Below are 24,173 nucleotides of genomic sequence, written 5' to 3'. Positions count from 1 at the left end.
CAACACTACCTTACCATGTAACCACAGACGTGTCACTCGAATTTTCTGGGCCTCAGTCTCTAGTGACAGAATTAATGGGTTTGATGCCTATATAAGGCTCCTTTACACTCAAAAATTTCACGATCCATTAGTTATTTTCAGTTCAAGTAATTTCAGACATCATAACAACAGAAATTCATTTGCATCTAGAAATGAATATGAACAATGTGATTCCAGATATAAAAAGGGACTTTGAAAATGTAGCATGAGAATGACAAAAGGAACAGAGAATGTTGGAGAATTAAGACCATTTTTCCCCTCAGTCCATTATTGTAAGATGGCCGACCTAATACCATTAGTGGGTTGTTGTTTTTTTTCTTTTTTTCATTTTAAACTACAGTAAACAAAGTGAACTCCCAAAATGTGAACAATAAGGATCACAGGCACAGGCTGGATGCTACCTCTTAGAGATCAATCAAGCGCAGGTGCCTAGAACAATGTAGAAACACGAGAATGCATCCTCTAGGGTCACCTGGGAGTTAGCGCTCACCTTCCACCAGTTGGTCCAGGCTGGAAATCTTCTTGAGTCCATCAATGGTGTAGATTGTTCTCACTCCCTGGGGCAAATTCACGTTATCCGACAGAGTTCGGGTCAAATCAGCCAGCAGGGCCTCAAATGATCGGAAGCGGTCGGGGGAGATGGCATACACAATCCCTTTGAAGTATCTATCTCCGTTTCGATAGAAACGAACTTTCTTGGCCTTCTTCTCAGAACTGAGGGTCTGCAGTGTGCGGGTTCGGTAGAAGCTGCAGTGGGCGCTGTGCGTTGGGCTGGGCAGCCCATTCACCCGCGACCCTCTGCTGTATCTCTGAGCCTTATCCCGCTCATCAAAGTGCTCCAGCTCCATGTCTCTGCCGAAGGACATGATGGAGTTAAAGTGGAACCTACATGGCACAGAAGGAAAAGAGAGAGAGAGAGAGAGAGAGACATACTGATGTTATTTTAAGATCATGATTTGAAAGACTCAGCTCAAGAGCAGCTGGTAGAAATACTGCTGTAATTGATGATATATTTAATATGAGTTGTCTAGTTGAAAGAGAAGGAAGACAGCAAAGAGACAGAAGAGGCAACCCCTGCTTATTAATTAACCCCAGTTTGGGTAGAAATGGCTCCTACGTAGTGACCACCTACACCGTATGAGGCGTATCTGGCTTTGAACAGCTGTTATTTCTAAATCACAACAAATCTTTCAACGTAGTGTTATCCTTACTTACTGATGAACAAAACAAGGCACAGAAAAATTTCTCCTAAATTTCTCCAAGTCATACAACTGAGAAATGTTTGACCAAGACCTCCCACGCAGGTTTGCTGGACTCAAAGCCCAGACCTCCCTGCAGCGCGCTCGCTCCGTGGCAGGCGAAGAGAAGACTGCAGGGTACCACGGGGCTGAGGGCTGACGATGCGAGCGGGGGGGCCGGGAACCCAGAAGAGGGTGTCCGCACTCAACAGTCAGGTTTCAAATGAGCGAAGGCGCTCAGACAGACAGCACACTGGAATCCCCAAGTTCTACCAACTCAAGATTTTCCAACGTATTCCCATATTCAACAGCAGTTTTTTTTTAAAGGGATTTTATCATAACTCACTTGCTTATATTTAGTGCTTTGGATACACTGGGGTTTTTTTTTTTTTAAGATTTATTTATTTACTTATTCAGAGAGAGCGAAAGAGAGGCAGAGACACAGGCAGAGAGAGAAGCAGGCTCCATGCACCGGGAGCCCCACGTGGGACTCGATCCCGGGTCTCCAGAATCACACCCCGGGCTGCAGGCGGCGCTAAACCGCTGCGCCACCGGGGCTGCCCTGGATACACTGGGTTTAAAAAGAAAAAAAAAAAAAAAAAGCAGAGAAAGGGTGAGGAGGAAGAGGAAAAAGAGCAGAAAGGATAAGTCACTTCTTGGGAGGACTCTGCCCTTCCTTCCACTCTAACTTCACGAGTCGGGGGATCGAGGCTTAGAGATGTTGATCAAGTATATTTCCCAGGGTTACACAACTAGCACAGGACCAAGTCTGAATCAATATCTTTAAAGCCTCGCTTCCTCAACTACACATAGGGATACAAATCATACGTACCTCATAATTAATATTGAGTATTAATACACGAAACACTTGGTAGAGTGTCTAGCACGTTATAAGTATTCATGTTTTTTATAAATAAAACTTGCTTTTCTGTTCTTGACTCTGTCACAGAAAGAACTAGTAAGAATTAAAAAAAAAAAAAAAAAGAACTAGTAAGAATTGAATCTCCCCCCTTCTGGTAAGGAAAGTTCCTCATGAATCTGCCTGATTTTCATCTCACAACCTTCTGAAAGGTATGCCTGCACCCCCAGGGCCCCCATTTTACTTTCTATGGAGCCCTGTCATCAGCAAGCTACCCGTGGGGTCTATTCATCCTTGCTAAGGGGTTAGGTGGTAATGCCTTGTGATGTTGACCCTTGAAGGGAATCGGATTTTTAACAGGACAATCTAAAAACATTCAAAGGAAAGACGTTTTGATGACAAAATTTCAGGCATGTTGAAATACAGTATAAGGGAAATGGAAAATCTGGGGCAAGAATCTTATGAGTGCCACCCAAATCCCACCACATGAATGATGTTGCCTTTCTGAAGCTCAGTCCAAACTCACCAAAAGTACTGCCAAGCCTCCCCAACCTTTCCTTGACCTAACTAACTAACTTGACTTCTAACTAACTAACTAACTAACTAACTAACTTCCTTGACCTAACTAACTAACGTCTGGTCCCATCAAAGTGGCTAAAAATTCATGTTTAAAAGCAGTGCTAGAGATTGTGTACCCCTGAAATGAAGTGGAAAAAGCTCATGTTTATTGAATGTCTATGATGTGCCTGACACTAGTATTCAGCAATTAACTGTTGTATTAGATGCTAAAAATTGCCTTCTAAACCTCAGGACAATGCAGTGAGGTCAGTAATAGTATCATGACAGAAGGCAAGTATGAGCTATATCCAGGGTCCTGGAGTCTTAACTGAGGGAGTTGGGATTTGAACCTAAGTTGTCTCTAAATGACTCTGAAGTTGGCACTCCCTCCTTTCTGCCCCATGTACTGTGCCTTCGAGGCCAGACCCCCTGAGACCCTCTAGACCCCTTCACCCATGAAAACAGGGGTTTTTAAAGCCCTCACTCTGAACTAGCCCTGTGACCTGGGGAGACCACTTAACTGCAGAAGGTTCCATTTGCAGACTGTGCCGGGGCTAATATCTTCACCTGCTCATTATTCTACTGCTGACCTTGCTGGGGGCCAGAGTACAATTCAAACCTGGGCTGATTATTAGTTTAGTGTATTTTTTCCTCCAAACACGAAAATTACCTCATGTCTCTTACTAAGTCATAATAGTCTAAATTTGCATTTTCAGAAAAAGTTATACCACACATAGGTAGATTTGAACCAGTTTCATTGATTTTGAAGTTGGGTAACACTTCAAAACAGAGATCATTTGATATCCAGTTCTTCAGGCAGTTATAAACTGAGTAATGACACCAAAATTTTGCTCTTGGTATCATAACTGCTCCCACTTTAAAAAATCCATCTCCTCTTGAAATAAGCTCTTTTGTCTTCTAAAAGGGATGGGGGGGGGAGGAGTACTCATGGCAATTCACTAAGCTCATCAAACTTCGCATATTATAAAGGCCAGGTTGGCTTTTGAAGCTCCCGTTTTACTTTTAAAGGCAGTAATCAATCTTCCAACCCTAGGGGTTTCCTCCCAAATCTATATAAACCAAGAGACAACAAGCAGGACCATAGGAAAGGATGGCACAATTGTGTCACCAGAGAGTGCTGATGTAGTCTGAAGGGCTTTTATCGATTCACAATCAGCAAAAGCCAAATAATTTAGCAACTGTTGGAATTCCCTAGAGGAATCAGGCTTTTCGAACCAAGAGTTCTATGCCAAATGAAAAAAAAGTCAATTTTAATATAGGCAAAAGTTGATTTTGTTTTATTTGTGTATTTCCTCCAACTTGATCATATGTTCAACCAGGACATGTACATCTTTTACTTCTCTTCACTGAGCCTGCCCAAAAGTCAACAATGATGTTGGTGACAAAGAAAAACCACACTCAAAGTGAAATCATTTTCCAAGCTATAGCTACCACTAAATGAATGTCAAAAACCACACCATACACCCTAATGTTCCAACAATTATGTGCAACATCAAAATAGGTGTTCCTTCTCTTGCTTTGGCTGGCCCAGCTCTTCAGTAGGCTTAGTCATACATTCGAACCACGAGCTCCTGAAGAAGATTCACAGGTTCTTGCTTTCTGCACAGGAAACCGCTAAAGCACAGAGACACACATTTACAGACCATTGGTGGCTAGGGGTCTGAGCCACACATGCATCATGGTACCGAGAAGGTAACCACATCACCCTAACCGAAGAGATTATAGACACTTGGGAAGGGAAGAAGGGGGCCTGGCTCTTACCAGAGATTTTTCTATAAACACTGCCATGTCAAGAAATCAGTATCCTTAATTGTCTTCTGTGGAATTTCTCACCATTTTGAGGAACCTCTGTTCATCCTTCTCTAGATAAGGATACGAGTTCCTGTTTCAGAGATTTATACATGCGCGTGCGCGCGTGCACGCGCGAGCGCGCGCACACACACACACACACACACACACACACAGAATAATTTGGCATAAAGAGGACCACATCTAACTAGATGCTGGACCTGAAAGTCTCAAAACATATTTTGCCAGTGGGATCAGGATGCCCGTGGATGGGCAGGCGTGGAATAAGAAGCATGCACACACACACACACACACACACACCTCTTCAGAGTGCATGCACCACCTTGGACACGTCACAGGATGTGTGTCAATCTTTTATAATGTTCCTATGTATAACCCCTCTTAAAATTCCTTCTGACCCTCCTTCATATGACATTTCATACTCAAAAGACTGTCCTACTTTCCTTTCCAGAGGAAAGGTGATCTATTTGGGAACATTCATAAAGCGTATTCACGGAACACCCTGCAGTGTGGCCGCTGAATGCGTGTGCACCATAATGTGGACACACAGTCACAGGTGCGGAGAGGGAGCCGCTTTGAATGAAACCTTTCATTTGCTCTACCTCTTACAAGCATTTCCTCTCCGAATCCAGCAGTGATTCCGCGCAACCCTGGTTTTCAAAAGCAGCCTCTTTTGTGGGGCAATGCAGGGCTGTGCATGCGCTCCCACTAGGAGCAAAATGCCATTTCCTCTCCGCACGCTTTGAGCACTGCAGGTACCAATCTGTACCTGAGGCAGCCTCGCTGCCCCCGAAGGAACTTGAGCCCCTGCAAATGTACTTGCAACACCCGCACGGCGGCCGCCCCCACCACAGATCGCCCCATCTTCAGGCACACACCCTCCCGGGCGCACGGGGAAGCGCACACAATAAGAGGCCTGGCTCGGCCACTCCTTCTAGGCGCAGTCTGGGTCCTCGCCCCGTGGCCAGTTCTGACAACGACAAGCACCTCGCCCAGCTCCTCCGCCCCGGGCTCCACCTCCACTAACAACGCGGCGAGCAGCCTGGCGGGGGGCGGGGGGCGCGCGCCCTGCTCCCGTTCGAGGCCGGTGGCACCAGACAAAAGAGGCAGGTGCCAGCAGCCCCGGAGCCGCCCGCACGCGCCGCCCCGGCCGAGGCCAGCCTGGCCAGGGCCGGCAGCGCCCTTCGAGGAACGGCGGGCGGGGAGGCGGCGGCGGCCGAGGGGCGCCCGCCCTGCCCTCCACGCCCCGGGCTTCCTCGGCGCCCGCCGGCTGCGGGAGAAGCGGGCGCCGCGAGCCCCCGGCGGGTCCCCGGCGGCCCTGCCCGCAGCTCCCTTCCCAGCGGAGGCCAACCACGCACCGGTCCGCGGAGAGACGCCGCCGGGGTCTTCGTGGCCGCGCTCGGGGCGGCCTCCTGGTGCTGTGCTCGCGGGCTGGGGCGCGGCCGGGGCGGCGGGGCGGCGGGGCCGAGGCCGGGCTGCAGCAGCCGGGGGCGCGGGCGTCTGGGCTGCAGCCGCTAGCGCGGGGAGGTGGCTCCGCCGGCTCTCATTGAAATGCGGCGCTTCGCACAGCCTCACTCCAGCCTCTCTCCGGAGGAGGGCGGCGGCGGCGGCGGGCGCGCTCCCTCCGCTCGTGGCTCCCTCGCTCGCACGCCCCACCCGCTCCCCGCGCCCCTCCCCTCCCCTCCCCTCCCCTCCCTCCCCTCCTCCGCGTGCGCGCTCCGGCGCCCCCGCCCTTCTTGGCAGGGCGCACCCACCACGGCTGCGCCCGGGGTCCTCCTCCTCCCCGCGCCCGCTCTGACCGCAGCGACCTCGGCGCAGCTGGCCGGAACGAACCCCGAAGCTCCCCGTCCCGCACGAGTGGTTGTCTGGACAGAGGGGGAGATCGGATGGGGGCCTGGGACGGAGCCAGAGAACGTGGATGGGGCCCGGTCTGAGCCACGAGAAGTGCGAGATGGGGAGGAGAGGCGGCGCCACGGAGAGCCCTCCTCCCTCAGGGGGGACCAGGGAAACGATGACTTCCTCCTCCCTTGCACGGTATCCCCCCGACACACACACACACACACACACACACACACACACACACACACACACTTTATGAGACCTCATGATTTAACCCGTTTCCCGGGATTATGGAAGCCAGTGTAATCCACCCTCATCACTCTGGTCCACGAGGCATCCAGGCAGTTCCTCCAGGAAGAACCAACCACGGACCCTCCCAATCTACACACTCTAATGTTACCCTCAGTCCCCTTATTGGAAGGACCGGATCTGTTCGTAGACCCCTCCAGTCATCTCCACTTGACCCCAGGACTTGAGTCACCCTTCAAATAGTGACCTCTGCTTAGAGCCGGATATGTTAGAAGAGGCGCTTGATAACTTCAAGGCCAGGTTTCGCTACTCCTGGTTGCCAAGGCAGGCGGTCAGCGCTGGAAAGCCCCATGAGCTCACCACAAGCCTTCCTTCCCGGGGCAGGAATGTTCTCAGAACCCAGCCTGCTGACAGCTTCCAGTCTTTGCGCAAAAGCCCTGGGAGTGGGAGCAGGTCGCTGACCCCAGTGAAACCTTAGCCAGGGTCACTGGGCAGCCTAAATTTTGGTCCAATTATTTTCCTTCGGTCAGGTCTCTTGGGACATGTATTTGTCCCACATATGTATACACAGACAAATACACATGTGTATTTTTCTATCTTCCCGAGTTTCAACCTTTTCATGGAAAAATCAAATTTTTATTTTTCTCTTGCCCACTAAGCTCACTTACATATTTAACTACTTATTATTAATAACAGCTAATCTGGGGACCCCCAGGTGGCTCAGCAGTTGAGCACCTGCCTTCAGCCCAGGGTGTGATCCTGGAGTACCAGTCAGGCTCCCTGCATGGGGCCTGCTTCTTTTTCTGCCTGTGTCTCTGCCTCTCTCTCTCTCTCATAAATAAATAAATAAAAATCTTTTTTTTTTATAAAAAGCTAATCTGAAATGCTTTCAAAGTATTATGTAAATAGTAAATTATCACCATTTGTTATAAAATGCCACTCAAGATGTATGTTGCATATTCAACAAGTTGCAGCAATATTCATCTTTGAACTATTCAATAACTGAGGATTGAGAGTATGTGAACTCACCAAATTAACTAAATGCATAGTACTGAGCCTATCCTGTCAAATTCTAACACAAAATGAGGACCAAGGGGTAAGCACAGAGAAAGTAAGGAGACAAGTGTATTTTCTTGAGAACAGAAATCAGAACTTCTGTTTATATTTCAAGTGACAAATGCCAAGTAATTTCTGCCAAAATGCCAAACCAAGAAATAAATTCTGTTTCCTAGCCCTTGTGGATATGCCATCAGGGTCATTTCTTAAGCACTTTAGATAATTCAACCATATATTACCTCTTTCCTAGCTGGCCTATCTGGGACATGCACATAACACGTTTAAAAAAAAAAAAAAAAACCCACCAAAAAAAAAAAAAACAAAAAAAAACAAAAACAAAAAGTCACCTTTGAGTTTGACTCTCTCAAACTGCTCTCACTTAGATGTACTTGAACATCATTGGCTCTTTCAGGGAAGCAAGGGCACTGATAATAGATGGGTACACTAATAGTACCCACTGCCTACTACACTGTGGTCACATCATTTCTTCAGAACAGCAGGCTGGTACCAAGTGACACCCAGTGACCAGACAGAAGTAATTACAGAAGTGCATAAGTTACTTGTAGGAAGTTTAATGAAACTTAACCAGAAAACTCCTAATTCAAGTCATTTTCAATAACTGATGTTACTTCCTTTATATTATCAGGGTATCCATCAAAGAAGTGACTGGAATTAATGTGTCCTTCCCTGGTGAAGATCTGAAGTTAAGGGAGATCTCTCTCCAACTCCCCAAAGCTAATGCTATTTAAGCTGTGCACTCCAATTGCAGCTCCCGGCAGCCGCAGCTCTGTATCCCGCAAGACTGACCATGGTGTGGCCCCAGCTCTGTCAGTGACTCCTATTAACTGAGTGCTTGCTTTTTTGCTGTGCCAGGGCCTCTGTACATTTTATTTCACACTTGTAAGAACTATTCAAGGTACGTATCATTATTCTTACCTTACAGATGAAGGAATTTAGGCATAGGCGAGTTACGTTATTTGCAAATAGGCAGCTAATAAATGTCAAGCCCGGCTGCATTTCTGAAATCCCTATGTTTTAAAATTCAAGTCAGTTTTCCTATTGCTATGGCTGTATGCTTAGCAATATCAAATTCTAGTCTGAAGTGTACTCTTTTGGAAAATGCAGTCTTTTAATCAATGAATTTATTTCATAACAGAGAGAACAACTCTTTGCTTCCTTTAGTGATGGATATCATCAAATGTGTGTATTCTGAGCTAAACTTTTCATGAGAATATTCGCATGCCACCCTCTGACACAGGTTGATGGACAATCTTAGCTACATGTGTTTTGTTTGTTTGTTTGTTTGTTTGTTTTCCTGAAAGTAAGTTTTCAGGTCCAAGCCAAGGAAGAGAGGAAGAGAAAGAGAACTAAAGAAAAATAATTTTTAGTTGACCATGTATCCTTTTTCAGTTACCTTTTATTGACCCCTTCATAGAAAATAAATTCCATCAAGTAGATTCAAAGAGAATAACAGAAAATGGGATATGAGCAGGAAGAGATGCACTTTGTTTTTCTCTCTAGAAGGGGAACTTCCTGTGTCTCATCCATGATCTCTCTGCAGTCTTCTGGGGTCAAGGGCTTGCAGTGCTCCTGGGGTGGGGTACCTAAGCATATTTATTGACCACCACAATTGTGAAAAACAGCCTTATAGAATATGATCATCATTCTAAGTTTCCTTGTATTTCATCACATATGGTAAAGGCTCTTTATGCCATTTCCCCCATCTTTTCTTAATTCCCCCCTAACTACAGAGCTCTTACTTCTGCCTTCTACTGGAAAAACAGAAACTCAGTGATGAGGGACCTTAACAGCAGCTCGTCCAATTTTTACCCAGGCACAAATTCCCTCTATAACAAGTGGTCTTTCAGCCTCCACTCTGTTGCTTCTAATGGTGGGCCATGTGACAAAAATAAAGAGAAATAGATTATTCTCTAGAGTTAGGCTAGATCAGGAAATTCTAGACACAATGGATGAGATCTCTACAATTTTTTAACTGGACATTTCTCTCTGGTTTGGCACTTCAAATATGCCAAAGGGCCAAACTACACAAGGTTCTAGACATGCACTAGAGAGGGAGGGACTCTCCCTTGAGATGGCCCCCTTAAGCTGACAGAGAGAGCTTCCCACAGCTCATTTCGCACTTTCCTGTGTAATTCTTGAAGTGTAATTTCCTTTAGTAGAGGGGGAACCAACAGAGCACACCTCCTTGCTGGGCAGCTCCTCACATTAAACTGAGATACACTTCCCTGTAACTTCCCTGGTGGCCCCGGGTGTCTCTTCCAATATACAAGAGAATAAATCTAATGGCCTTGCCTTTTACTTGACAACCCTATATATTCTACCAAATTCTACTCCTCATTAACTAGGAATCCCCAGCCCTTCGACTCTTTCTCCTGTGACACGGTTTGGAAGTATCAGTAGTGTGCAGCAGTCTGTACCCCCGCCCCCAACATCTGCATATCAGAACTGGATATGGCACCGCAAGGGTGGTCTGATGGGGGAAGTTCCATGACTTCGATCATTCTCCACACACTGCTTCTATTAAAGGAGCCTAACATCAAATCAGCATCTCTGGCAGGCACGCCACACGTCTGACTCATGCAGTCAGTTAAAATGTCCATGCACTTCACGTGTTTTGCTCTTAAGGTCCTTTCTCTTGTATTTGCTCAATTAGATTTGGGGTACCTAGGTCCAATGATCTGTATTTTCCCTTATTAAATTGCCTGTTGTTATTTGATCCACCTTTCTAACCTGTGGAGTGAGTCCCTTTTGGACACATGATGTCACTCACTCCAGCTTTTTTTTTTGTCAGTCTCATTAACAGTACACCAACATCCTCATCTGAGTTGCTGATAAAAGCTTTCAACAGGAACATGGTCACAGCAGGCTCCGTCAGCTCACTGCCCAAGATGTCTCTCCAGATTGATCACTGATGGCAAATGACTCTCTCAACGTATTTGGTTATTATAGAGGTTAAACATGTTCTCTACAGCAAATAAATACCTAGAGATCCAGTGATAGCTAAAATTCGTGTTTTTAGGTCTAAGATTGTATCCTTGACTTGCACCCCATTTTTTCATTCATTCATCCATTCATCCAATAAATAATTTTGGAGTTTCTCCAATGTGCAAAGCACTGTGCTAGGTGGCAGTAATGCAGTCATGAGGTAGAATTACAAGTATTCTCTGCCCATAGCATTGATGGCCTTTGGGGAGAGAGGTGTTAAACACATACTTACACAGATAATTATTTAATTTCAAAATGGCTAAGTACTGGGAAGGAAGAGAACAAAGAGCTTCAGAGAAAGCTTCCCTGAGGAAGTAACATTTAAGCTAGCCTTAAGCTAGCCAGGCAACAGAGTGGAAGAGTATGATTCCAAGGAGAAAAAAATAACCCTGTGAAGACTGAGTGGGAGGTAGCTTGTTCTAGGAGCAAGAGATGGGCGGGGTGGCTGCAGCAGAATGGAGAGAGGTGGGCTACGAAGGTGGGCAGGTGCCAGGGCTTCAGTTTCCAGGGTCCATGAGCCATATTAAGGAATGTGGACCTTGTCCGAAGAGAGAAGGGAAATCACTGAAAGGTTTGAGCAGAAAACTGGCCAGAATTGCATGTTTAAAACCTCCTCTGAGTTTCCTGACTGCTGTTGGAGCATATTGGAGAAGCACAGGGGAATAAGAACAATTTCACTTTCAAGGACTCAGTTGGAAAGGGTGGCAGGGACTAACAGTGGGTGGGAGGGAAATTTCCGGCTGTTACATATTTACTATGTTTCTCTTGTGATGTGAATCTGAGCTTATTAAGGTATCTAAATCCTTGGCGTCTTTTTAAATCCTTAGATTAAATGCAGCATCTCCAAGTGAAAAAAATTTAAAATTATAGGCTATTTTTGATACAGTCATTTCAGAAAAATAATTTTAAAGTGTATATATGTACATTCTATCATTGCTCCAAGGCTTGGAGGAGCCAGCACCTCCTGTCCCCAACAAAAGGAAAATTTTACTTAAGGATCCTAAAATTAACCTTAAAATGGTGACTTTTACTTATTAATAAAATGCATTTGACTAGAATTTTAGTTTGCCACATTCATCCAGAAGTTTCAAAAGTAAATGATTCCCTTTTTATATTCATTAAGGCACACTTATATTAAAATATACCACTTAGCTGATTCTCATTTCCTGAGATCTCTCACTGATTCTAAGGGACACACCTACTTAAGAAATCACAATAGTTATGTAAGTACTCTGGGAATGTAGCAGAACAACCGAACCAGAAACATCGAGGACTTTTTAGACTTGGGAGACACTTTTTTTTTTTTTTAAGATTTTATTTATTTATTCATGAGAGACTCAGAGAGGCAGGTACACAGGCAGGGGGAGAAGCAGGCTCCCTGCAGGGGGCCTGATGTGGGACTCGATCCCAGGACCCCAGAAGGCAGATGCTCAACCAATGAGCCACTCAGGCACTCCCTGGGAGACCATTTAAACTGAGTTGAATACTTGGTTTTTTGAGCCACCAGGATAGTATACATTTAGACAGGTAACCTCCATGAATCCCAGCTTGTGTATCTAAATTCTTAGAGTATTTTTCTTCTCTACCTAACACCAAATTTTGAGACAGGTACTCTTTTGTAGAGAGTGCAGCCTTTTGAGGTCACAGGGTTTCCTTTTCCTATTGAGTATGTTCTAGGCTTTGCTACCAGTCCTTCTGCCTTGGGAAGCTGTGAACACTGAAACTCTGTGGAAACTTGCTGGGCTCAGGATAAAGCCAGTTCTGCTTCCTTTCCCTTCTGTGTATTTGTTACTTGAATCATGCTAACTGATTTAAAGAAAACAACAACAACAACGTTTTCAGGTGCCTGGGTGGCTCAGTTGGTTACATGTCTCCCTTCAGCTCGGGTTATGATCTCAGGGTCCTGGGATGGAGCCCCTCATTGGGCTCCCTGCTCAGCCAGGAGTCTGCTTCTCCCTCTCCCTCTGTCTCCTTATCCCTGCTCATGCTCTGTCTCCCTCTCTCTCAAATAAATAAATATTTAAAACAAACAGAAAAAAACAATGTAATCAATCATTTGGCCTCATGTTTTGTTAGAACAAATAAGGGTAGGATTGTGTCTAGTGTCACATGCATGTACACTAGATTAGTGTATTTAGATTTGTGATACATTTTGAGCTGACTGTTAAATGAAAAAAAGTTCCAAAACATTATATATATTAAAATACCACTTTTCTTTCTATTTAAGACTATATTTTGTATGTGTACATATGCATGAAAAAATTTTAGAGGAATATATATATATATATATATATATATATATATATATATATATATATCCTTGATTTTTTTCACCTAGAAGGTTATCAACAGCAGAAATTAATAAGTTTCTCTTTGTTTGGAAGATACCTTTCAGAATCTACTTCCACAAATATAAAACAAAATAAAGTGCAACTTGGAATACATTCAAAAGTTGCCAGAGATTCTTTGATTTTATGGATGAAGTTATTCAGTCTATGAGCATATTTGATAAAAGGACAATCACTGTTGTCTGAGCTCAGGTCTGAAAAGTCCTAGATGTTTCTGGATGTGCTTTTTTGTTGGTGATTTTTCTGTTGAAAATGCCTCCCAAGCTTGGTGCTGAAGTGCAATCTTAGTGTCCTGAAGTGCAAGAAGGTTGTGATGTGCCTGACAAACGTGTTTAGATAAGCTTCCTTCAGTCGTGGGTTATAGTGCTGCCGGCTGTGAATTCAATGTTAATGAATCAACAATATATATGAACACATAAAAACAAGGTTATATATTGATCTTTGATGAAAATGTTGTGACCAGAAGCTCACAGGAACCTAACTCTATATTACTTCTAGGAACAATAGTTCAGTATTTGCTATTTCAGTGTTTACAGCAACTTCATAGAACAAAACTACTGCAAATAATGAGGACCAGCTTTGTCCAGGAGGGAATGAAATGGAAGCCAGAGAACAGAGGAACGACATCTTCAAGGTGCCAAGACAAGATAATTATCAATACAACTGAAAACCAAAGAAAATCATTCTCAAGAATAAGAGTGGTATAGGGGCACTTGGTGGGCTTGGTAGGTTAAGCTTCTACCTTTGGTTCAGGTAATGATCCCAGATCAGCCCTGCGTCAGGCTCCCCCTCCCTCTGCCTCTCCCCACCACCCCTGCTCATACTCTCTCAAATAAATAAATTATTAAAAAAAAAAGAATGAGTGGTACAAAGATATTTTTCAGAGAAACTAAAAATGAAAGTGGTTACCATCTATAAATTTCACTTCAATTCTAAAATAAATGTATTTCTAGAATAAAAAATTCATTCAGGTGGTATAAGAAATGAATAGCAAAGAAAATAACACTAAGTGAATAAAAATAATGTGAAGTTGCAAAATGATGGAAATAGAATTTAATGTTTGGGAGGTGGTTAAAATTTTAAATGTTTTGAGTTTCAAAGGAGAACCAAAATGTTGATTAAATTTATGTGTTAACAGATTAAACATGAATGCTTACGTATCTTGAATCATAAAAAATAGATTAGGATGTGTAACTTCCAAAATAATAATTGTTACTAATAATTATTAATAATCTTACTCTAAAATAATTCTATTATTTTTCTAACTAATGTAAAATAAGATAGGGAAGGAGAACTTAAAAAAAACATAGAACAGTAGAGCAAATAGAAGGCATAAAATAAGATGCAGGAATTAGCCCAAATATGCCAGTAATAACAAAAATATAACTGTGCTGAGAACTCCAATTAGCAGGCCAAGTTGCTAGACTTGATTTTTTAAATCCAGGTGTATATATGTTGATAAGAGACATCTAAACTATGACACAATAAAATTTTTTTTAATTTTAAATATAAGGATAGAAAAACTATACCACACAAACACTAGAGTTCTAATAATGAGGAGGTCTTACATAGCGATAAAAGATTTAATTGATCAAAAACATACAATGGTTATGAGTAGGTATGCACAAAATAACATGACCTCAACAATATAAGGAAGACATTGACAGCAATATAATAAGAAAATGAAAAAAATTTCAACAAGTTTTCTAGTATTGACATCACACAGTCAATATTTTCTCTCCTACAATGAAATTAAGGAAGAAATTAATAATTAAAGGGAAATAAATTTAAAAACCCATACATTCAAAAAATTTCAAATATACTTTTAATAATGCATTGCGCAAAGAGGAAATTATAATGGATTTTGAAAAATCCTTTAGAAAACTAATGAACTAATCATCAAATTTCAGAAGTGGTAAACAGAATAAAACTAACATAAGTGTTTCTTTTAAAAATAAATATAAGAACTTCAAGATTTCTGTCCTTGTGGACACATTCAACCTAATCCTCTATTGTTGCTTATGGGTTGGTATCACCTAATTGGGTGAATCCTTCTAAAAGAGGATCTAGAGGCCTGAGACAGAAGTCAAAGAGATTCAAAACTCTAGCAGGGGTTCTCCTGCTGATCTGAAATAAAGCAAGTACCCAAGCTGTGAACAGCCTATGGGGGCCACATGGCAAAGAACTGTGTTTGGTTGTTAGAAGCTGAGAATGGTCCCATCACGAGCTAGCAAGAAAATGAGGGGGACCACTGTCATGGAACCACAAATTCTGTTAAAACCAGTGAGCTCGGAAAAAAATCCCAGGTTTCAGATGAGAATCATCGCCCCAGCCAACACCTTCATTTCAGCCTGGGGGCCCCTGAGCAGACGATCCAGCTAAACCATGTCCAGATTAGGATAATAAATGGGTATTGCTCAAGTTGCTAAGTTTGTGGTCATTTGTCACACAGCAATAGAAAACTAATACAGAGCTGACTTAATGTTACAGAAAACAAAGATAAAATTCAGAGAATCACCAAAGACAAAAGTTGGTTCCTTAAAAATACTAATAAAATAGATAAACCTTTGGCAATATAAAGTAACAATAAAATAAGGAAGGTTAAAATTTGTAGTAATAGGAATAAAAAGTGGACATAACTTCAGATGCTGCAGGTATTTAAAATAAGAGCATATTAAAACAATTTTATACCAACACACTCTAAAGCTTAGATGAGATCAATTCTTAGAAAATATAATAGAAATTAATGTTTTCATTATCTTTGAGTAAATAGTATAGTAGAATTCCTGGATCATGTATTTTTATTTTTTGAAGAACCTCTGTATAGTTTTCTAAAGCAGCTGTACCAATTTGCATTCCCACCCACAGTGCATGAGAATTCTTTTTCTCCACATCCTTGCCTACACTTGTTATTTCTTATCTTTTTTATTTTAGCCATTCTGACATATGTGAGGTGATATCTCATTGTGGTTTTGCGTTATATTTCCTTGATGATTAGTGATATTGAGCATATTTTCATGCATCTGTTGGCCACTTGTATATCTTCTTTGGAAGAATGTCTATTCAGGTCCTCTGCCCATTTTTTAAATTGTAGTTTGTTTTTTTTAGGTGTTGAGTTGTGTGAGTTCTTTACTTATTTTGGATATTAACCCCTTACGGATATGTACTTTGTAAGGCCTTTGTGACAACATTAATGGGCCTAGGTGGTATTATGCTAAGTGAAATAAGTCAGACCAAGAAAAACAAATACCGTATGATTTCACTCATATGTGAAATCTAAAAAAAAAAAAAAAAAAGAATAAACCAACAAACTAAGACCAAAATCAGATCTATAAATACAGAGAACAAACTGAGGATGGCCAGAGGGAAGGGTGGTGGTGGGGGGTGAGCAAATAGGTGATGAGGAGTGGGAGATACAGGCTTCTAGTTATGGAATAAGTAAGTCATGGGAATAAAAGGCATACTATAGGGAATATAGTAAATGATACCATAATAGTGTTGTATACTGACAGATGGTAGGTACACTTGTGGTGAGCATAGCATGATGTACAGAGATGTTGAATCACTATGTTGTACACCTGAAACCAATGTAATATCATGTGTCAACTATAGTCAAATGCATTTTTTTTAAAAAGGCGTATCTTTTATTTCGACTTCACCCTCCTTCCCCAATTACAGGACATATATAAAGGTAAATGTTATGTTTCCCCTGATTTTTTCATATCAATAGAATTGTGCACATATTATCAGGAAGGCACAATTCACCAAAAGAGTGAACTGTATTGGCTCCAAATCTATCTACTTATATATTAAAGTCTATATTTACAAGTATCAGGACCCATCTCAGGAGTTTACCTTTTAAGTATGAACTGTTGGTTTAAAAGTTTAAAATAAACAAAAACATTGAAATTTAGTGATAAAAGGGTTATTAGAAAAATAGATCTAACCTCCTAAATGTATTGTATCATAACTTCAGATCAGCATATTATATTACTATATTATATTATTGCATAATGAAAAAGAAGAATAAACATTTGCTGAGGGTCTACTCTATGGCAGCCACTTTACGTATTGCTTCATTTAATCCTCACAACAACTTTTTGACATAAGCTTTCAGCTCCATTCTTACTTCTTAAGAAAATTATGTTCACTGACAGATAAAATAAGTTTCCAAAAGTTCTCTTAATTATAAGGTGGGAGAATAAAAATTTGGAGGCAAATCTGTCTCAAAATTCAGAGCTTCTTCTACCATACCATTAAGCCTAGAAAGTGCCTAGAGAAGACAAATGCATTTCAGGGAAGATGAATAAAAAGCAAGTTGTGGGGAAATAAATAAGAAATGTACTGAAGGGTAGAGTAACATAATGTAACTCACATTAGGAACAGAACTCATGTAAGTAGATGATGCATCAAGAGAATTTGTCCTACAATAATTACTGTATTTGTAAAAATATTACCAACACCCAGAAATCAGATTATTTTTTATTTTCTTTTTTCCTAATATTAGCTATTGTTGAAATGATATGATTCATCATAGTGGTAGGTAAAAAGTGGATCTAAGAATTCTAAATGCTACATTTGGGACTTATGTATAGCCTTTATGCCACTCTACACAAAGCCATATAAATTGCAATAGTCTATCTGCTTCTGGTGATTAACAGAGCAGAGTTGGGTGGAAGACAGATGAAATAGATGAAAGAGAGTAAGAGTAAACTTATTGGGATAAGCAGAGAGTAATAATGTATAGAATTGTTGAATCATTATATTGTATATCTGAAACTAATACTGGATGTTAATCATACTCAAATAAAAATAGATAGAATAAGTCATTTACAAACCGTAAAACCTAAAAATATAGTACCTCTAGAAGAAAACAAGAGAAATCTCAGTGACCTTGGGCCAGGCAAATGTGTCTTAGATGCAATGCCAAAAGCACAATCCATAAACAAAAGAAAAAATATATTTCATCAAAATTAAAGGTACTAAGACAAATGGAAAAATTATTAAGATATTAAAAATTAAAAGAATGAAAAGATAAGGACATTGGTTTGAAAAATCATTTGTATATCATATTTCTGATGAAGGACTTGAATACAGAATAGATAAACTCTAAAAATTCAATAAGAAGGCAAACTAATTAAAAAGTGGGGAAAGGATTTTAATGAACACAAAGACAATATATTGATGGCAAATAAGGTCAAAATCATTAATTGTGAAGTAAATGTAAACCGAGCCAAAAAGATATCACTAAAATCCATTACTATGGCTAAAATTAAAAGACTAGACTTATCAGATGTTGATAAGGATATAGAGAGATTGGGACTCATTTACTTCTGAGAGAAAGTAAAATGGCACAACCACCTCAGAAAATACTTTGGCCACGTTCTAAAAAAGTGAACACATACCCTACCATATGATCCAGCCATTCTATTCCTAATTACTCAGGAGAAATGAAAGTATATTTCCATAAAAATACTTGGACAAGAATGTTTGCATCATCTTTATTTGTAATAGTCTAAAACTGGAAACAAGCCAAATGTCCATCAGTTAGCAAATGATCAATATATTTTGGTACATCCATACAGTAGAATACTACTTAGCAACAAAAAGGAATGGAATATGTTACATAAAACACAGGTAAATCTCAAAATAATTATGCTGAGTTTTTTAAAAATCCAGATTTATAAAAAGAATAATTACTACAGAATTCCATTCATATAAACTCTAAAAAGTGCAACTATTCCTTAGTGATTCAATGGTTGCCTTGAGATGGGATGTGGGGCAGGAAGGAGAAATCATCAAGGGGCAGGGGAATACTTGTGGGCAGTGGATATATTTATTATTTTGATTGTGGTGATGATTACACAGGTATATACATTTGTCAAAGTTTATCAGATTGTGCACTTTAAATATGTACTGTCAATTATACCACAATAAATAAATATTTATTTATAGTTAAATAAAAGTTCAGTTAGCTGATTTTTATTTCTTCATGATCTATGGCTTCTCTTCCATCAATCCACTGGGGATGAAAGAATTCATGAGTCTCTACTTCTGGGAATAACCCATCAATTTTTGAAAATAGTTCATTGAGCTGTCTTTGTACCTTCAATTCTCTGATTCTTCTTTTTCTTCTTTTCTTTCCTTTCTTTTTATTCTTAGGAGATAAACACCATGCACAAGTGGTGCTATAGGGGTGCAGGGGAGGTTGTGAGGGAGAGAATCTTAGGCAGGCTCTACATTCAGCATGGAGCCTGACACAGGGCTCGATCTCAAAATCCTGAGATAATGACCTGAGCCAAAATCAAGAGTCAGAGGCTTGACTGATGGAGTCACCCAGGTGCCCCATGTCAAGCTTTTTCTTAACAATAATTTGTTTTCTATGCTTGAAACTTTCTTTTCACTTTCCTTTTTTCTATTTTCTTTTTCCTTCCTTCCTTCTTTCCTTTCTTCCTCCCCTCCCTCATCTTATTTCCTCTCTCCTGCTTGCTCCTTCTTTCCTTCCTTCTTTTCTTTCTTTTGCTTACTCATTCTCAAGTCCTCATCCTGGATGTTACTTCCACCAGAAAGACTTTCTGACCCAAGTCTGGGCTAGGAGCCCTCTGGTGTGCTACCATACCACGTGCTCTACCATATCACAATGCTTACTATATTATTATTTACTTGCCTTCTTGCAAACCTGCTTGTTGTCTTCCCTGCCAATATTTGTAAAGTCAAAAACTATGTTGCTATGTTTTCTTGACACTTTCTCCCCAGAGGAGTTAGTCAGTGACTGCAACATAGTAGGTGGTCAATTAAGTGTCTATTGAATAATGAAGTAATATATTTTCTCTTGCTATGTGTTAGTCTTCATATCCTTGAAGTCTTTACAATGTGTCCTGTTATTCTCTTTCTCTCTTTTTTGCCTATGCATCTTCCCATTAAATAAGAATCAATGCTACACAACTTGACCTGGCCGCTGGTAGAAAATGAGTAGAAAGGGCCAATGTCACCTTACAGAAGGATACAAGTATAGAAAAAGTAGTTAAAAGTATTTAAAAAAATCAAAATTCATATATATAAATACTTAAGTAAAGTATATTTTAAATATAAATACTTTATAGCACTGGACTTTCTCTTTATAAATTTAAAAGAGGAAAAAGCACAAGAAGAAAACACAGTGGAGGCTAAAAATATAATTTTTTTCAAGTTTATTAAATAGAAGCCCTTTGAGAAAAAGCGTTATAATACTAAGGATCTTAATATATTCTCCCCAAACAAGAAACAAACTAATGAGAGTATAGAAAAACTTGCCTCAGTGTGAGCCTTCCACTCATAAAAGTCAACAGGGAGGACAAAACAAGTGTTTGCAAAGCCAAAGTACTGATGGAGGTAGTTCATGAAATAGCGAGAAGCATCTTAGAGCCTCCTAGCGACCTCAGAAGACCTCTCACTCCCCACTGCCTGGATGAGGGGACTGGTATGCCACAGATCTCTTTTAAGGCAGAAAATCTGTATTTCCTTCCCAAACAACCTAATCTTTTCAATATTTGTAATAGCAAGTAACATTTGAAACATTTCATTTATTTATTCTTTTATGCTGCATCCTTTCCATAAAGTATTTAAGGCAGCTTAAAAAAGATAATATAATAAGATTATAAAAGAGCTGGAAATTATACAAGAAAAATAAAGATGAGCACATAAAATAGAGTAGAATAAGGTTGAAAAAACAAAACTAATGACATATGCACTTGTTTCCAATTAAGATAAAACTTGTTGCCAAGCATTCTGAGAGTCATGCTTTTATTTTTTTTTTATTTTTATTTATTTATGATAGTCACAGAGAGAGAGAGAGAGAGGCAGAGACATAGGCAGAGGGAGAAGCAGGCTCCATGCACCGGGAGCCCGACGTGGGATTCGATCCCGGGTCTCCAGGATCGCGCCCTGGGCCAAAGGCAGGCGCCAAACCGCTGCGCCACCCAGGGATCCCGAGAGTCATGCTTTTAAAACTAAAAACTAACACAATACTCAAAAGACATAAAATTGTTCTTAAAATAAGAGCTGAGCAGGAATTTTTCCCACAGGGCTCTATAATAAAGACCATGGGCTAAAACATTTTAAATCACACAAGATATTTTTTCCAGCATCTTTCAGTACATTTGGGGATCATGCAGCAAGGCACACTGCAGCCTGAGCAGTTCTGCAGGGGACCAGCATAATGAGTGAGGTCTACACTAGCCCAGAGACTAACTTGGCTTAAAGTAGAGGTGCTTTAGCTATGCTCCTTGTAAACAGCATAGAGTTGGGTTTTGCTTTAGGAGCTTACTTGAAATTATTCTCTTTTGATGGGTGAGTTAAAACCCATTCACATTTATTTATATCAGATTTGTGTAGGCTCAATTATGCTAAATCATTTTATGTGTATTAGTATGTTGCATTTACGTTGCTTTTTTAAAAAATTTTTTATTTATTTATGATAGTCACACACACACAGAGAGAGAGAGAGAGAGAGAGGCAGAGACATAGGCAGAGGGAGAAGCAGGCTCCATGCACCAGGAGCCCGACGTGGGACTCGATCCCAGGACTCCAGGATTGCGCCCTGGGCCAAAGGCAGGCGCCAAACCACTGTGCCACCCAGGGATCCCGGATTTATGTTGCTTTAATTTTTATTTGGCGTGTCTTCCTTGCCTGATTTGTTTTGGTTTTTAAGAAGATTTGCATTTTTCTTCTAGTGAGTGTTTTGTGTGTTTACCACTTATAGTGCCATTAATCTCCTTTTTTCCTTCTTTAACCTCTTACAGGTTTGTCAGTTTAAAATCATATCCTTCAGGTCTCACCAATTAAAAGAGTCAGTCAATGATCTCACTTTTATCTTCTTTCATTTTTTAGTTACATTCTTTCTACGTCATCAGACTATATCACCTTTATATTATTCTTCCACCAATGTCCCCATCTTTGCTTTAATATTCGCTTTACACTTAAATAACTTAAATTCTTGACATCTTCTGCCAAGTCTCCCCAGTTCTCCATTGGTTGGATGAATTCATCCTGAGCAGATTGTTCAGAAAGTACTTCTTTGTATTCTTTGAGCTGTTGCATGTGCAAAACTGTTTTTGTTTTGGTTTTTTAGTCTTGGTACTTGAAGAACATCTTGGCAGGATTTAAAAAAAAAAAATCCTTGGCTCACATTTTACTTCCTTGAGTTTCTTGAAAACCTTGTTCCACTATTTCTTTTCTTTGTATATGGCTCTTGATAAATCTGATGCTAGCCTAATTTTCTTACTTTTATAGGTAATGTGATCTTTTGTTCTGGAGGTCCTGAGGGTTTTTCTTTTATTTTTCTAGGGTTATTTATCACAGTTAATCTTTCCAGGTACCTGCTAAACCTTTTCACTAAGTAGACTTGTTTTCTCTTATCTTCATTAGGATTTCTTATATTATACTTTTAAACATTAGTTGTGTTCCATTATTTTGTTAGGGGCTCCATTATATATGTATCAGACCTTCTTTGCCTGTTGTTTACTTCTACCACTTTTCCCTTAAATTTTAATTTTTTTTTAAAGATTTATTTATTTGAGACAGAGAGAGAGAGAGAGAGAACGAGAGCAAGCAGATGTGTGTGGGGAGGAATCTCAAGCAGTCTCCCTGCTGAGCATGGAGCCCAACACAGAGTTCCATCCCATGACCCAGGAGATCATGACCTGACCTAAAACCAAGAGTTGGATGCTCAGCTGACTGAGCAACCCAGGTTCTCCTTTTTTTTTTTTTTTTACATCTTTTTACCTCATTTTCATTTTCTTTGTTGTTTTCCTGCCTAAATATCTTCATTAGATTTCCATTCAACTCTGCTCTCTCTTAGTCCCTAATAATCTGTGGGATTTCTTTCAGAGCTTGAGCATCTTTTATTGCATTTCTTCCCACTGTTTGTTTTGTCCATTTTTGTTTTTAGTTTTATAAGTTTTGATTGGGGGTATTTTTAATATCTCAAAATGCTTATTAGAGACTATTTAGTTCAGTTTAGAGTACAGTGTTATGGTATCCTACTGCTTCATTGTTAGTTTCTGGAGAACAATACTTATTAGATGAAATGTTTGATTTTATTTTCTTTTTACAGTAGCTTCATGTTGATTTGATATTTTTCTATCTTAAAGCACTTTTTGGACAGAGTTACTAGTCCTCTGTCTGTAAAGTGCACTTTCTTTAATATTGATAGGAAGTGGGGTGATGGTGTATCTCGTTTTTCTTACATTTTTTTAATCTCATTCTTAGCCTAGCAGGTACCTCACACCCCACTCCCAATTTTCCACATGTGTCTGCTTGGAAATGTTTTCTCTCTGGAGGCTAATATAAGTATTGATCATGGCTAGTCTCCAGAGGAGGTCTTAACATAATATGGCCTGCTTTTGTTCCTAAGGTCCTAATCAGTAAACTGAGATTAGCAATAGTATCAAGCTACCAGGTTATCCTCAATTTCCAGTAAGAGTCCAAGAGCAGACTGGCATTCATTATGAATCTGACTTTATAAAACAGGCCTTTGGTTTTGTTAAATTTTACTCAAACTGAGAAGGGAACTGAAGTCCAAAGATTGACTAAGTATGTACAGATTAGCAACAGCATTCAAATCTCAGATAACAAATTCTGATCCTGAATGAAGATTAAACTTGTCCAGTGTCAATTAGACCTAGGACCTGTTTAAAAGTCAAATTTACTAGTTGTGAAATTTTTTAAAATGTAAGCAACTCCCCTTAGGTTTTTCCCTTTTCTAAAAGTAAAGTGATAATACTTATCATACAGTTGTTATAAGCATTACATGAGAAAATGCAGAGAGTACTTAACAGAATGCTGGGCACATGGGGGTTCACTATTACTTATTATTATTATCACTATTTTTTTAATTTTAATTTTTATTTTTTATTTACTTTTTTAAAGAATTTTTTTAAAAGATTTTATTTATTTATTCATAAGAGACACACAGAGAGGCAGAGACACAGGCAGAGGGAGAACCAGGCTCCTCACAGGGAGCCCGATGTGGGACTTGATCCCGGGACCCCGGGATCACGACCTGAGCCAAAGGCTGATGCTCAACCACAGAGCCACCCAGGCGTCCCTTATTTTTATTTTTGTATTATCACTATTAACTATGTTTCTGGTGACTGTAGTTGAATGTAGAAT

General features: G+C 40.3%; 1 protein-coding gene across 9 annotated transcripts in view; it reads right to left on the bottom strand.

Annotated features, from left to right (window-relative positions):
- The window catches only part of DCLK1 (doublecortin like kinase 1), a 340,908-nt gene extending 334,499 nt beyond the window's left edge, over positions 1-6,409 (bottom strand). For 3 of the 9 annotated variants that reach the window (XR_003142225.3, XM_025462502.3, XM_025462503.3), the window contains exons 1-2: positions 5,883-6,166; positions 530-924 (exon numbers count right to left, since the gene is read on the bottom strand). Coding sequence is in view for 8 of the 9 variants with exons in the window: in XM_025462502.3 (XP_025318287.1) it covers positions 530-905 (376 nt within the window). In the remaining variant the exon portion in view is untranslated. Of the gene's footprint in view, positions 1-529; positions 925-5,882; positions 6,167-6,278 lie in introns of those variants that run through there. The other 6 variants (XM_025462494.3, XM_025462499.3, XM_025462498.3 and 3 more) reach the window with 6 other exon arrangements.
- Positions 6,410-24,173: the final 17,764 nt, after the last annotated feature.

Source organism: Canis lupus, chromosome 25 (genome assembly GCF_003254725.2).
Source record: "Canis lupus dingo isolate Sandy chromosome 25, ASM325472v2, whole genome shotgun sequence".
In the NCBI taxonomy this organism is placed as follows: domain Eukaryota; kingdom Metazoa; phylum Chordata; class Mammalia; order Carnivora; family Canidae; genus Canis; species Canis lupus.
This window is presented reverse-complemented; position numbering and strand designations above follow the sequence as displayed.